This window comes from Gossypium raimondii, chromosome 7 (assembly GCF_025698545.1).
Source record: "Gossypium raimondii isolate GPD5lz chromosome 7, ASM2569854v1, whole genome shotgun sequence".
Classification (NCBI taxonomy): Eukaryota; Viridiplantae; Streptophyta; class Magnoliopsida; order Malvales; family Malvaceae; genus Gossypium; species Gossypium raimondii.
In genome coordinates, this window is record NC_068571.1 from 41331581 (window position 1) to 41347119 (window position 15539).

The window sequence follows — 15539 nt, forward strand, 5'->3', positions numbered from 1 at the left end:
TTTCACCTTATGGTGGAAAAAAACAACGATCGTGAAATTTCAAATACCCAAAATCCATTTAATATATAATATAAGCTTTGGGACAATGGCATTTGAAGTCGATATATTAGTGTTGATTGAGTTATAGTTTAATTGGTATAAGTATTATTGTTAATATAGGAGGATGTGGATTCAAGTGTGCTGAAGTGCATTATCCTTCTATTTATGAGTTGGGGAGGGACTATGGATAATTTTAGGCATTATGTCAAAAAGAGCAGATATGGTTAGATCTATAATGAAATTATTCAAAAAAAAGTTCAATTTACTTATAGATATTTTTTACAAGTGAAATTTCGTAGATATAGTTGTGGATACCAATTTGATAATAACATTTACTATATCTAACAGGTCCAAGTAAAACCCTTCAAAATCTTATACTAGAATCCATTATGTTTCTTATTTAGATAATATCATATATATCTTCAAAGAAATTGTTACTTATTCCTCAACTAGTGAGCTTTTTTTAAAGACCTCCAAGGGCGGCTACCAATTTGACAGCAGATGCGCTTGGAGCAATGCATGAAAGAGGCTGCTTTCTTATATAATTCAAGTCTTTTTTTATTAGGGCCTAACCCTCTCTTTTGTAACCAATATAGTTATTAACATTCTCAAATATGATATTAACTTTGCATATTAAAAAAATGTACTTTATGTAGAGATTCAAAATCTGACATATACAATACATTTAATACAAAAAAAAACAATAGGCTTTTTTTTTACTTTTTATTACCTGAAAATGATAAATTAAAGGCTTCAATTCAAAGCTATTAACAATCATCAAAAACATAAGACAAGGGTTCTCAGAAAACCCCATCTCCTCGCAAAACCACCAACCCCGCCCTATATTTTCCTTGCCTCTCAAACATAGCTGCATTCACCCAGCAACTCTATTCAGATTCAGCTCTACTCATGCCTGCTTGCATCACCTGACTTGGTTTCTTAGAATAACTCAGCTGGACCAAAGTCAAATTTGCCTCCCGCCATTCTTGCAAATAGCTTATAGCTGATGAGTGGTCATCATGCATATGATTTGAGCCTCTTTTTTTTTTTTTACTTAATTTTAGTTTGTTTATTAAGTAAAATGTCTTGCACTTTTAGCATTTTAGTGAAATTTGTATATCATGCATGCATTTTGCATGTCTTTAGTTTTTTTAGTTATATATTGTGTTTTTTAATTAATTAAAACTCATTAAGTGTTGTATAGCTATCTTGTAAGTTAAATCAAGCTTGGAAAGAATGATCAAGAGTGTACAAAAACAAAATAGAGGAACACCACGCTTGGGAGCATGACGTGTGTGCTACAGTGCCTGCGTTGAGCGCTGCAACTTATAAGATATACACCAATCTAGGTAACGAGAGATTAATGATAGTGACGACCAACAGTTAAGTTGTATAAGTTATACGCTAATTTTGAAGTTCTCTAAATGCATGTAAGTTATACATCAACTCATGTATGTACACTTTAATCACCATCTTAATTATGAACCCTTGATCCATTGATAACTTAAATAGATTATTAAATTCTATAAACGGAAGATTTCTTGCAATTTTGAGATTTCTCCTCGCCGCTTTTACATCCCTACTAAAATTCACCCTCTTTTCTCTCAGTCGGAGATTCGATGGAATAAAATTCATCAACGCCCGCCACATTAATTCCTTTACTTTTGGTGGTATTTTCAGCTGCCTAAGCAGCTTCCAATCTACTTCCGACAAGGTCTTATTCATGTTCCCCTCCAATTGAAAAGCAACATGATACACCCCCGATCGACCTCACCTATACATCTCGTTCTTATCGAAATGTCATATCTTCCTATCACGAGCAACCTGTGTAGCTATAAGAATTTACTAATAATATGCACATCTCTATTAGTAAACAAGGTAAATAGTTTACTTATATCCCAACCTTTTGTACCATGAATCATTAAATCACACACCCTGACCTTATATCGAAATCCATATTCATGTTTTCCACATTATAATCGAAATCACTTAGTATATCCAAGGATCCCTCCACACGTTTATACATTCCCCAATGCCAAGTCTCCACCTCAACCCAGCGACAACCACACTATTAGCCTGAAAAACACCCTTCCAATTAAATCTTGGGTTGGAACCCAATCAAGTCTCGAAAAATATTTAGGTTTGAGAATTCGACGAAGAAGAGTATCTGGGGCCATTAGCATCACCACCCCTTCTTTTCTGGCATATCCAAATTAAAGCATCGCAGGTTTCTAAACCCTATCCCTTCATCAACCTTCCGATTACACATTCTTTTCCATTTAAACCAATGAATGTTGCTCCTAAAGTTTCCTTTCATACCCCCACCAAAAAGAATTCATCATCAATTGTAACTCATCACATATAAACACTGGTAGTAAGAACACGGTCGTACAATAAGCTGAAATAGCTTGTGCTACCGACTGCAAAAGGATCTCCTTCCCTGCTCTAAGTAGGAGCTTGTTACTCCAAATCTGAACTCGTTTCCATAACTTGTCCCACAAGAAGGCAAAGATCGATTTCTTACTACTCCCAACTAATAATGTAAATCCCAAATAATGACTATGATTCATACAATTATAGACTAACAAAAGTATCCGACAGCCTCCTCTCTCTGTCACATACATTGCGATAGAAGAAAATCTTCAATTTGTTGAAATTTATAGCTTGATCAGATGTTTAAGAACTAAACAAATATTAGTGCCACAAGTGGCAAATTTCCAATCTTTGTAAGAAGTTGCCCGTTGAATTGATTGTAACCTAAATTCAAGACACTAAAATGATGCATTTTAACTATCAAGAAGTTGGGGTTGATCGGAGTTCTGGTATGGCGGTCAAAGGTGGTTAGCGGTACTGGAATTTGGGTTCTTTGAGTTTTTCATTCAAAGCAAAAACATGCGAGAGGGGTTGGGTTTTTCTTCAAGGGAGAAAAATGAAATGAAAAAGGAATTAAGGAAAGGGTTGGGTTGTTTTTACTTTTTGTTTCTATAATTTTTAATTATAAATTTTGAAATTTAAAATTATGATCAAACTAATAAAATGGGTAAACAATAAATACTAGATTTATTCAATTTTTAAAATTATAATCATTTATTAAAATGTATAAAATATTAAGAGTTAAAATTATTATTATTATTATACCAATAAAAATCATGACCAAATATTTTTAATAATGAAAGAGATTAAAATATAAAATTAACAAAAAAGAAAAAGAAAGTGAGCAGGAACCCTCAAACTTGACTATCTAGATATATTACCCTTAATTAAAACCAATTTTGTTACAATAGAAATATATATTGCATATAATGACATAAACTTGGTTTTATGACAAAACAAATTGAGTTGGCCAATATACTTTAAAAAGAAAAACCTCTTACCTATAAATGCGCTTAATTATTTTAAGAATTATATATACTTTAAGATCAAAAGAGTAATCGTGATTTTCAAAAAAAAGTAACTTTCAACAAAGTTTAAAATAGTGTTTTGTTTTTACTTTCAAAAAATATTATCCTATTTTAAAAATTCAAAATATTTTTAATTTAATAACTTTTATGGATAAAAATAGGGTTGATTTAATTACAAAAATAATACAAATACTTATGTAAAGAAGGTATAATAGCGGTGGTTTGTTACGAGGCTTCATGGTGTAAGAGGCAAGGAACTATTTCCAAAAATCAGTTAAGTCACTTGCAAGAAAATGTATTTAATTGAATATTAATTAATTTAATTGACCCAGGTTTTTAGAAAAATGCGGTTCGTTAAGGTGGTATTTGGATAATTCCATATGGGCGTGCCAGCATTTGCGTGGGATACTGAATGGAATTTACAATGGTGATGACCCGCGTGGGAGTTCACGAGTCCGTCCAAAATTTCAATCCCGGTCTACCGTGTGGACCCCTCGCTTTTTGAGCTTTGTCATCTTTGTGTCATAATCTGCAATCATTATCATCTGTTTTTTTTTTTAACTTGAAATTGACAAATTTACACAACCTTTTTAATTTATTTTCTGACTTTGAATTTGTCTATGTTTTCACCTTCCATTTATTTCGTATGTTTATGAAAAAGCACTTTCAATGTCATTCTATTTTCAACTAAAATCACGTGAATGAAACGTTACATCAAATATCAAATCTGAGTATTTTCTTTTCATACTGTGATTTAATTTTAATTTTAAATTTTTTTTAAGAAAAGTGAACATTTGATCCTTTTTTGATGTTGTGTGGTTGGAAAACTCCGAATGAGAGGCTAATATACGTATTACGGGAGCAAAGGAAGCAACAACAGCCCATCCTGCTGAAGCCTGCTTAAGAAAAGCCAGTCATGGCAAAGACTTGCAAAAGCAAAGGTTATGGATCTAAACAAAAGGACTGGAACAAGTGAGAGAGATGCTAATTTGGGTCAGCAGTTTAGCTGAAGATGAAGAATCCATTTTTTTTTAATTTAGTATAAAATATATAAAAAGAAGATATATTTATCACACGATATATGTGATTTAAAAATATTTTTGTTCTGTTTTTAAATAATGAATTTAAAATGTCTCTTTGTGTCTACTTGCTGATCCAACATCCACCCCGCACTGAAAAATTAATTTTTAAATTTTCATTTTAAATAATTTTATATTTCTTAAAATTAAAAAAAATTTGTTGAGATGAAACCATATGTATATTATATCAGTAAAATTAACAAAACAAAATTAAATGAATGAGTAAAATACTTTTTGTTATGAAATTAGAAAGCCAAATAATTCATTCCATTTTTAAACATATAGATGTTATGGGTAGTCATGGCGTTCTGAATAATCCCATGTGCTTATCATTTTAACCTTTATTATAACATTGCCAATATAAATAATTAAGGAGCTAACCCACCACTGACCATTTTCTAGCCATATATTATTGTAATAATTTTTTAAAAAGACTTAATAGAAGATTTTCATTAAATTTATTAGAATAAATTTAAATCTTCTACTAAACATATTCATATCTTTTTCATTAATCATTAAATAATTATTTTTTGTTTAATTAAATTTCTACTAAATAAATGTAAAAGAAATTTTAAGTTTGATTAGAGCCAAGTCAAATTCATTGTGTGAAAGTAGGAACAAAAATTCTCTCTCCCTAATATCATTTTTAGTGTTCTCTAATAATATTTTCATGTATTAAAATTTTCCCAATATTTGTTTATCCTTAACATTAAATCTCGTCATAAAGAAAACGAGAACGACAAATATTTATTTAGCGTTAAAAAAAAAACATTATAGTCCACGCTGACATCAGCACGTGATACTCACCCACAGTCATGGCCTTTGTGCAATTTAATTGAACAATACCAAAAACTTTCTCCCCTTCACTTGGTTTAGGGCTTTTTTTACAATTTGTTGATAGTTAATTCTAGTGGTTGGTTTGATTAATTTGTTTTATTAATTAATTTGATTATTTAATTTTATTAACTGTTTATTTTAAAATGTTTGGTAAAATTTCACCGATAACTGAAATCTAATACGTGTAAAATAATAAATTAAGGCATGACACAAATTATTGTTAAGTATTTATTTGTTTATAATAATTTAATTTTTATTGGGTGAAATTATTGAAATAAAACAATATTACCGAAGAATTAAAACATCTATTATGGAAATTAATTAGTGAGTATTTTTGAAATTTTATATAAATAAATTTCTTAAGTTCCTTATTTGCAAATATTAACCTTGTGAAAATTGATAAATATTAATAATTTATCGATATAATTGTAAACTATATTCTTAGTGATAATTATATCATGTTCTCGATATATAAATTAGTGATAATTATGTTACACTCTAGATAAATTTGTCAAGTAGCATATTTCAATTAATATAAAGTTGCATAAGAAATTATTTTACATAAGTAAATTGAAAATAAACTAAGAGTACATAAATATTCAAGGATGAATGGGCATGATTGAAAATTTCTCACTGCAATGTTGATTTTGCATATTCATGGTGGAGTTTTTTTTTTTTTTTAAGATTTACTTTAGACTTTAGAGGTGAAAGTAAAAATGAGAGAATGAGGCTACTGATATCTTGGTACCCCTATTAGGTTTGCGAGCATGTGGCAAATGGAGTAATTTTTTAGCAAACATAATCAGATATGTCATTTCACATATGTCATTCCCAATTAGCTATTGAAAAAAGTTGTTCATTCCAGCGTTTTTTATTTTGGAGGTTTTAACTCAATAGGCTCTTACAAACCTCCATTCACCAAACATTATAATTAGAGAGTTTGACTACCCAATTCTCCATTTGTGCCCAAACAGCTAAAAAAGGCCCAAAACTTTGTTTACCAAACACCCCCTTAATTTTAGGGTTTGTATAGACAACACAAAGTAACTGAATGAAAGTGTAATTACTACATAATTACTAGAGTAGTAATTACACTCTTGTAATTACTAAGAACTGTAATTTCCTAGATGTGTTTGACTAATAGAGTGTAACTAATTGTAATTTCCTATGTCATGTTTAGTAGTACAAATTGTAATTACATAGTTACATAAGTTATATTTTAAAAAATATTAATTACAATAAAAATTATTAGTATGATAAAATAATTTCTAAACAAGTAACAAAAATTAAAATCAAATCATAACATGTATTATGTTAGATTAATAGTTGATAGTACAATTACTAATAAAAATAACAAAAATAATATATGCTAAATTATTTAATTGTTCTAGTGCATATTTGTTGCATTATTCCCTCTTTAATATTTAACATATGCTCCTTATCATCATCTGTTGTTCCTTGATCGAGTTCATCGTCATTTGAATTTGAATTTGAATCATTAAGATTGTCAAGATCTTTTGCTTTCATATACTCTTCAAAGTATGGCTTATCTCAATTCCACCTATGGTTGAATTTATGAAATATGAAATATGCAATATACTAGTACGAGTTAACCTTATTTTTTTTATGGTATACTAAGATGATATTGATAATATGAGAAATATTTTTTAAAACAACAAATGTTTCTTAACCACATTTCAAAGTCTTGAATGTTTCAAATTAAAAAAACCACAAGCTGTTTATGGTGCTTGTGTTTGACACAATTCTCTTAAATGGTATCATGCCCCACAATATAGTGTAAGAAAACATTTTCTATTTACATAGTTAACACCATCTTACAATATTTGGGTTCATAATCCAAATAGTTTGTAGCTTTAATCATAAAAACTTAATTTGGAGAAAACTTATACTAAGTTATATCCATTTTATAATACATAAAATAAGTAAAAATAATATAAAATTTATAGTGTATAACCTTTATATAAAAAGTTTTATAAATTGTCCGAACCTTTCATAACACTTCTTATAAATAATATATATTTTGCCATAACTTTAGAAAGTTATTTTTTATAAATAAGTTCGATTAAAAATTATAACATTTTTCGACTAAGTATATTATTTTTATAATCTATGACATGAACACATAAATATGTTATGTCTATACTTCTTAGTCATTACTTTTATAAATAAATATATTATAACAATTTTATAACATGTAAGTTAATTTTATAATATTTTTGTCATAACTTTAGAAATTTTTTAGGATTTATAATATAAGAAACATTTCACTATAATTATCCCAAACACTTATACGAGTTCATGCTTATAATATAATTTTTACAACTTGTATAAAAATAATTTTAAAATTTAGATTTGGGTGTGATTACTTGCATAATTACTCTAACTGTCACCATCCCCTAAGAATTAGAATGTGTAATTGGGGAGCTCCAATTACACCCAATTTAGTGGAAGCTCACCAATTAGAATGGTTATCCAAACATATACCACTCTCGTGTAATTACAAGCAATTACACCAAAATTCAATTACTAGGTGGCTTTTCAAACACTACCCTTATTAGCCGCACATTATCTCCGACCATCCAATCACACTAATATGTGGCAGTGTGCCGCTCATATATATGTAGCTGAACTGCTAGATAGAAATTTGTGGTCTAGCCACCATAATTGCAGCAAAAACTATCATATAACACTTCCTCCATCATATCATAACCCACCCCAAAACATAAGCATACTCATAAACATAATCATAATATCAACATATACATATCACAAATTATATGGCATGCAAACACATATATTTTCCTACGAATCATATTATAACATAACCTACCTCCTAAGCTTACCCATGTATGTTATGTATTAAAACTTATGATTTTTCAGCCCCATATGATGCCTACAGACCCAATTTTTGAGTCCGTCAAACAGCTCCAATCGAGCTCTAAAATTGGCCAAAAATGCCCACATGACCCAAAAAGCTAGCCCGTGTGGTCCACACGGCCTACCCATACGGGCTGCAAAATCTCACACTGTTTACCACACGAGCGTATAACACACATGGTCTATCACACGACCTCCCACACAGCCGTGTGACGCTAGGCAGCTTTGAAGAAAACCTATGTTTCGTGATTTTGTCAAGTTTCAATTGAGTTTTTGGGTTGTTTCTCATACTTGACAGTGAGATTGATCCACCACATAGTCGTACACTTAGAATTCTACAATTGGAACCAAAACCCAACAATTACAACTTCGATTTAACACAAAGATTTTCACTTAAATTCACTCTTTTTTCAAAGAAAATAGTCCTTATATCCACAAATGAGCACTTACCACAAACTTACAGCAACTACACCAAGAACTTAATTTTTCGGAGAGTCGTCTATCACCAGATGCTCTTCTCCTAACCACAACACTACATTAATCATAGAATCATTAATCAAAGGATTTTCGCTTAGAACAATAAAACCCAAACCTTAGAAAACTTAACCTTTCACGCTACTTACCAACACGATCAAATCCACTACGAGGAAAGGAAAGAGATAAGTAAACAATGAGATCACAACAAGCAATAACAGTGTTCTTACACAACAAAAGAAAGATTTTGCAAATAGCAAAATAGCAAAAGAAGGAGTCGGCGGCTGGCAAGAAGAAAAAGAAATAAAAACGAGAGAATAAAATAAAGTTGAAAGAAAAAAAAGAAACATGTAGCCAAAAAAGGGGTGGGGTTGGATGGTTGCAAAAGAGAGGGAATAGGGATTTGGTCAACAAAATAAATTAAAAATAAACAAATAAGAGATTTAATTAATCCCAAATCCCACCTATCAAATGTTCTTTTCCTTTTTGTATTTAATTTAAACTGAATAACCACAATTATAAAGAACAAAAATATTACACTCATGCGCAGCACAATATTTGAACTCAGGACTTAAAGCAGACTTCCAAGGCACTTAAATAACATACCATAAAAATTTATTTGCTACACTTAAACAACAAAAATTTAATAATTTTGGGATGTTACAATTATCCCTATTCATGCATTGTGGTCTGTCATTTCAATACTCATTTCATTGAAGACATTGACATGATTTCATTTTCATAACTCAATTCATATTGTTCATTCCAGAAACAATGGGTGGTGGCTTAAACACAAAAAAAGACCCTTACTCCATTTACACAAACAACTAACTCAGACTTATAACCATGAACCTTTATTACCCATACACAACATATAATCTTATAGGATAAGAGTGCTTACCTCAATAAAACATAAACGAGAATATTATACACAAACATAGAAGCAAGAAGAAACTCACCAAAAAATACAGGAATGTTCAAACAGTAGGACCTTTGCCCTTTTCACGGAGCCCTCAGGAATATCTTGAGATATAGTATAAATAGTTAAACTTATCAGTTCATTACACCAGAAAACTAAACAAGTTCATAAGAACATGAATTAGGAAACCTGGAATCTAAAAGTTTCCTCCCTTACCCCTTAAACCGACCCTTAAGCATGAAACCCTAAGGTCTTGTAAATAACTATGAAAATAACTTGAGTTTCATTGATATTTACCAGGTACTAAATGACGATGGAGTTGGCTAAGTACAGCAAATCCAAAATCTCAAGCAAGTCTTAAGTCTAGGATTTTCTGAGAAAAAATTTTAGAGAAAGTAGGAAGAAAATATGGTTGCCAAAGAAAGCATAAAACTTACTTAGGAAGCCAAAGTTTGATTTATACAAATATAGACGAAAGGAAAAACTTAGTGGATAAGTCTGATTTCCCACCAAACCTCTCGTTCCTTGTGACTAAGCACTTCTTTCTCTTCATAAATGCGGGTTTGACAGGTTACAGAAATTTAGTCCTATACTAACTAAATTCTCATTCGTCTAATCAGATTGTTCAATCAGGATAATAAAATAATAATAAAGCATAAAGTTATTTTCAAATTAAGGTCTTAAAACTAAGGGCTTAATGTTTCGTCTAAACAACTCGGGTGATGTATACTCTTCATAAGAGTCTGCCAAACCACCTAGCTCACCTAATGCAGACTTCACCCGAAGGTGCAACCATAGACTCATATACTTAGTCAAATTTAATACCTACCTACTCAAAACTTACTCTATATGCCTTACCTCTATAAACAGTATCTGAACACTAGGGCTTCGCCGGGTGGGATGTTACATCCCCAATACTTAACAAATTTTGGGATAAAGTAGGAATAAAATAGACATTATAAAATAGTTGTATGTTACTGTGACCATTGTTTATTGCAACTGTGCCTTTGCCCTCAACTTGCATTTACTTGTTATCACCAAGTCTCACCTTCACCTTGTATGACTTATCTAGCTCTTTGAACAAAGACATTATCCTGGTCATATGATTTGAATAGTTGTTTTTTAGATATCAAATGTTAGTTGAAGCTATAGTGTCATCTTGACGGTTAAATAACTTAATCTTTTCATCATCTTTTGCATATTTTCTTGCCTTTCTATTTTCCAACAATCTACCTTCACATGCCAATACTTCTTGTAATAGTAACATTAAACATTGTTCTTGTAGACTTTCTATTTCTCATTCATCAGCCTTTGTTCATAATATCTAGTAGCTCTTCCTTTGCCTCAACTACCTCTGCCCTGGTAATTTCACCTACCATGATAACCTCATCTATATGTCGTCTTTCTTTGTTGCTCAAAAGACTCCCTATCACTTGAAAGGCCTTTTGTGTCACTCTTCTCATTTGGTTGATTCAGTATTGCCTCATAAGATTGTAAGGATCCTATGAGTTCAACGTAGGAGTAAGAAGCCATATCTTTTGACTCTTCAATGACTACAACAACATGATCAAACCTTGGAGTCAAACTCCTCAATACTTTTCCAATAATAGTTTGATTTAAATTATTTTTTCCATAGGATCTCATTTGGTTGACGACTGCGGTTGCTCTTGAAAGATAGTCTTGCGTTGATTCCCTAGTTTTCATTTTCAATGTCTCAAAGTCACGATGAAAAAACTAAAGTTTCATTCTGATTACTTTCGAAGAGTCTTGGTATGCCATTTGTAATGTTGTCCAAGCTTCTTTTATAGTAATTGATGTTGCAATTTTTGAAAAAATTGACTCATAACAGCACATTGGATAAAGAATAATGCTTTGGAGTCTCGTGTTTGGTTTTTCTTCAACTTGGCCTTTTCATCATCGTTGGAATATCCACTCTCAACTAAGTCCCATAAATCTTGAGACCTAAAAAGTGTCATCTTGATGATCCAAAATTCATAACTTTGCCATGGAAGACGAGAATCGCTGGTTGAGTAACACTCATAAACCCAAGAACAACATACCACAAATGTTGGAGAAGATAACTCAAAGTATCACAAAAACTCAAAAACAGTGTTTAAAATTACAGATGAAGTGAGACAAAATTTTTAAGAGGAATTTAAATAAATAGGCGATGGCACAAATATACTGAAATACTCTTGAAAGGCAGATGCATTTATTCATCTGAAATCAACCCTTCATATAGGTTGTACAACGCAACAAACCATAGAAAAAATAAAAAAAAATATATTTACCACTAAATCACATCTCAATTAATATAAACAAATAAAAAAATAAAACATACTAAGTAAATATTACAACAAACAAATATTTTGAATCAGTTTTTCAACGCTAGAAAATTTGGAACCTTATAAACGAAGATGTAGAGTCATAAATTTTACTTTTTTACTTTGGGTCGAAAGTCATAAATTTTAGTTTTACATATTATAGAGAAGTTCACAAAATGGGAAAAAAGATTCCTAGAAACTCTTGAGACTTGTAAGTGAGATTAATACTAAATTTAGGTTTAATATTTAAAGATAATATTTAATAGTGTTTTTTTTAGAAAACTACAAATGACATTCCTACGAGCTCTTGCTGTTATTAGTATTAACCCAAAGAAACAAAATAAGAAAAGTTTCCCCTAAACGTTGTAATGATGACAACCTTTACAAAAGTCTCTCTTTATGTTTTAGTTTATAGTATGTGGGATGGGTCTGGTTTTGGATTCGCTTGAAGTTGTGAATACATGTGCTTTTTATGTTTTTACCTTCTAAAGCTTAAACTTAACAATCTTTCTTCTTCATAAACAAAGGGGGGTCAAAGCAATTTTTTTCTTTTCTTTTTTTGGTATTCTGATTAGTAACAGAGAAGTTCAATCAAAAACAGGTTGATACTTATACATGTGCTCTGGTAGTCTGGTTTTTGATGGATTAGAGCAAAAGTAAGTCTCTGTTTTTTTTTTCAAACTCAGGTAATTATTATTATATCATTCTTTTGTGTTTCTTCATTTTCTTCTTCCTAAATAATTCAACTTTATGGGTTTTCTTGTTTTCGGTTTCTGGGTTTAAGACTTTTAAGTTGTTTTCTTATAAATATTCATGAATGAAATGTTGGTTGGTGTTTTAAGAAAGCTGAAAATGGATTTCTGTTGTAAACAGGCATATACTTTGGGATGCAAGTGTTGGGATCATTGAGATCAAGGATTCTTTAGAATCTCATTTTATTTGCTGGTTTATATGAAAAAAAAATGCAAATTTTGATCTGGGTTTTTGCTGGAAGATGAAGAAAAGAAGGTTTTTCAATTCATAACAGAAGTTAAAGTTGAGCAAAGGAGAAAATTTTGATTTTGATTGACATGGAGAGACCAACAACTGAGCAGCCAAGTGTTCCGGCTCGTAGGAAAAAAATGACCAAACAGTTAACGGGAAAACGCGATGATACAGCTCTACATTCAGCGGCAAGAGCTGGGAATCTTGCAGCGGTGAAAGAAATCCTTACAGGTATTGAGGAGGATGCATTGAAGGAGCAGTTAGCTAAACAGAACCAGTCCGGCGAAACTGCGCTTTATGTTGCGGCCGAATACGGTTATGTGGATTTGGTTAAAGAGATGATTAACTATTACGATCTTGTTAATGCTGGGATCAAAGCGAGAAATGGGTTTGATGCACTCCACATTGCTGCTAAACAAGGAGATTTAGGTATGTTTCCAACACCTGAATTGTCTGTTTTTGGTTTTTTGGAGGTGAAGATTAGGTTTTCAAGAGTGACCCTTGTTGCAGATATATTGAAAGTGCTACTAGCAGCCCATCCGGAACTGGCTATGACTGTCGATTTATCGAACACCACGGCTCTTCACACGGCGGCGACTCAAGGCCATCTTGAGAATGTGAAGTTCTTGTTGGAGGTAGGTAGTAGCTTGGCTATAATAGCAAGGAGTAATGGTAAAACGCCTTTACATTCTGCAGCAAGGAATGGTCATTTGGATGTTGTGAAGGCACTTTTGGCTTGTGAACCTGGGATTGCTCCTAGGATTGATAAGAAAGGGCAAACCGCGCTTCACATGGCGGTGAAGGGGCAGAGTCTTGCTGTGGTGGAGGAATTGATAAGGGTGAATCCTTCATTGATGATAAACATGGTTGATACCAAGGGTAACACAAGCTTGCATATAGCCACCAGGAAGGGAAGAGCTCAGGTAAATCACTCTTATTTTGAGTTTATCAATCAGTTTAGCCATTAATGTTTGTCTGCAAATTGAACCAGGTCATCCCTTGTTCATAAACAGGGTATTATTATTTTAAAGAATAATTAAATTCAATGGCTGCCAATTAGATGGTTTATCCGGTGTGATTGAGAATAATAATACTGAATTAATTTTATGATTACTTTCAAGAGCAAATGCTTCTCATTATTGATTTCTGACCCTGCTGGTTGACTTCTTAACAAAGGCCTGAAGTCTCTCACAATCTGCCAAAAGATTTAATTGGACTAATGGGTTATTATATTTCGAAAGGTCAAACTACATGTTTCAATAAATGCTGCATAATCTTGACAACTATAGATGCAATAAGTTCACAATCTTCCCTAAAAGAAAAACAAAAAAAGGTTTAATTATTACCTAATGAATTTTAACCTTAATTTGGTATCCATTTCAGAAGATATTTCATTTGGGAAAAGAAGAAGGCAATATCAAGTAAGCTAATGGAATCTTTTTCTTTTGTGCAGATTGTTAAATTGCTACTTGGATATAAAGAAACCGACATTAAAGCTGTTAACAGATGTGGCGAAACCGCTTTCGACATTGCTGAGAAAACCGGCAACCTGGAGATTGCATCCATGCTGCAACAGCATGGGGTTCAAAGTGCTCGAGCCATCAAGCCGGCAGCAACGAACCCAGCTCGAGAGTTAAAACAAACTGTGAGTGATATAAAGCATGAAGTGCACTATCAACTAGAACACACCCTCCAAACCCGAAAACAAGTGCAAGGCATAGCCAAAAGAATCAACAAAATGCATTCTGAAGGTCTTAACAATGCAATAAACTCCACCACTGTGGTTGCTGTCCTAATCGCTACCGTTGCTTTTGCAGCCATCTTCACTGTCCCTGGCCAATATGTCGATGACCCGAATGACATTCCGCCCGGCGACTCCCTTGGAGAAGCAAATATAGCTCCAAAGCCTGCTTTTATAATCTTCTTCATCTTTGATTCGATTGCCCTCTTCATTTCTCTGGCTGTTGTGGTGGTTCAGACCTCAGTTGTAGTGATTGACAGCAAGGGAAAGAAGCAGATGATGGCAATTATCAACAAGTTAATGTGGTTGGCTTGTGTGCTTGTTTCAGTGGCATTCTTGGCCTTGTCATTTATTGTAGTTGGCAAAGATGAAAAGTGGCTTGCAATTGGAGTGACAATTATAGGAACAAGTATAATGGCCACTACTTTAGGCACTATGTGTTATTGGGTGATTAGGCATCGGATCGAGGCTTCAAATATGAGAAGTATACGAAGATCATCACAGGCGAGCCGGTCACGATCTTGGACAATGTCTGTGATGTCAGATTCTGAGATTCTAAATAATGAATTTAAGAAAATGTACGCGATTTAATAAGATCATGCCTCATCCTTTTTTTTATATCTTCCAAATTGTTCATATTTATGAGTGAGGAATGATGAAAGCTCTAAATTTCTTAGCCACCTGCATGAATGAAAGAGAAATGTTTGAATCTGAAAACATGGAGGCAAATGCAACCACATCAGATGTGAACTTCAAGATGTGATCCATCAATAAAGAAGCTAGGGAAATTGAGCACTGGAGGAAAAGGAGCATTCCCCTAAAGACTTTTCCAAATTGACTGAA

General features: G+C 32.2%; 1 protein-coding gene and 1 long non-coding RNA gene across 3 annotated transcripts; one reads left to right on the forward strand and one right to left on the reverse strand.

Annotated features, from left to right (window-relative positions):
* Positions 1-8096: 8096 nt before the first annotated feature.
* Positions 8097-9033, reverse strand: LOC128042312 (uncharacterized). Its single transcript, XR_008197505.1, has 3 exons — positions 8878-9033; positions 8705-8786; positions 8097-8589 (listed from the first exon to the last, which is right to left on the reverse strand). It is a non-coding gene; the product is annotated as an uncharacterized LOC128042312 (long non-coding RNA).
* A 3260-nt stretch (positions 9034-12293) lies between these two features.
* LOC105790989 (ankyrin repeat-containing protein At5g02620) lies at positions 12294-15316 on the forward strand. Of its 2 annotated transcripts, none has more exons than XM_012618814.2 (4): positions 12294-12657; positions 12845-13384; positions 13466-13878; positions 14409-15316. In XM_012618814.2, exons 2-4 carry the CDS (start codon positions 13042-13044, stop codon positions 15285-15287), a joined length of 1635 nt encoding a protein of 544 aa, XP_012474268.1. In that variant the 5' UTR covers positions 12294-12657; positions 12845-13041; the 3' UTR covers positions 15288-15316. The 2 variants fall into 2 exon arrangements, with proteins under 2 accessions (XP_012474268.1, XP_012474276.1); XM_012618822.2 differs by having other exon boundaries at positions 12294-12627.
* Positions 15317-15539: the final 223 nt, after the last annotated feature.

What these genes read in the sequence shown, in the direction of transcription:
- LOC105790989 (XM_012618814.2), top strand. Translation starts at nt 13,042, where the DNA reads ATGGAGAGACCAACAACTGAGCAGCCAAGTGTTCCGGCTCGTAGGAAA. An exon ending in TGCTAAACAAGGAGATTTAG is followed by an intron (nt 13,385 to 13,465) that starts GTATGTTTCCAA and finishes CCCTTGTTGCAG; the next exon opens with ATATATTGAAAGTGCTACTA. An exon ending in CCAGGAAGGGAAGAGCTCAG is followed by an intron (nt 13,879 to 14,408) that starts GTAAATCACTCT and finishes TCTTTTGTGCAG; the next exon opens with ATTGTTAAATTGCTACTTGG.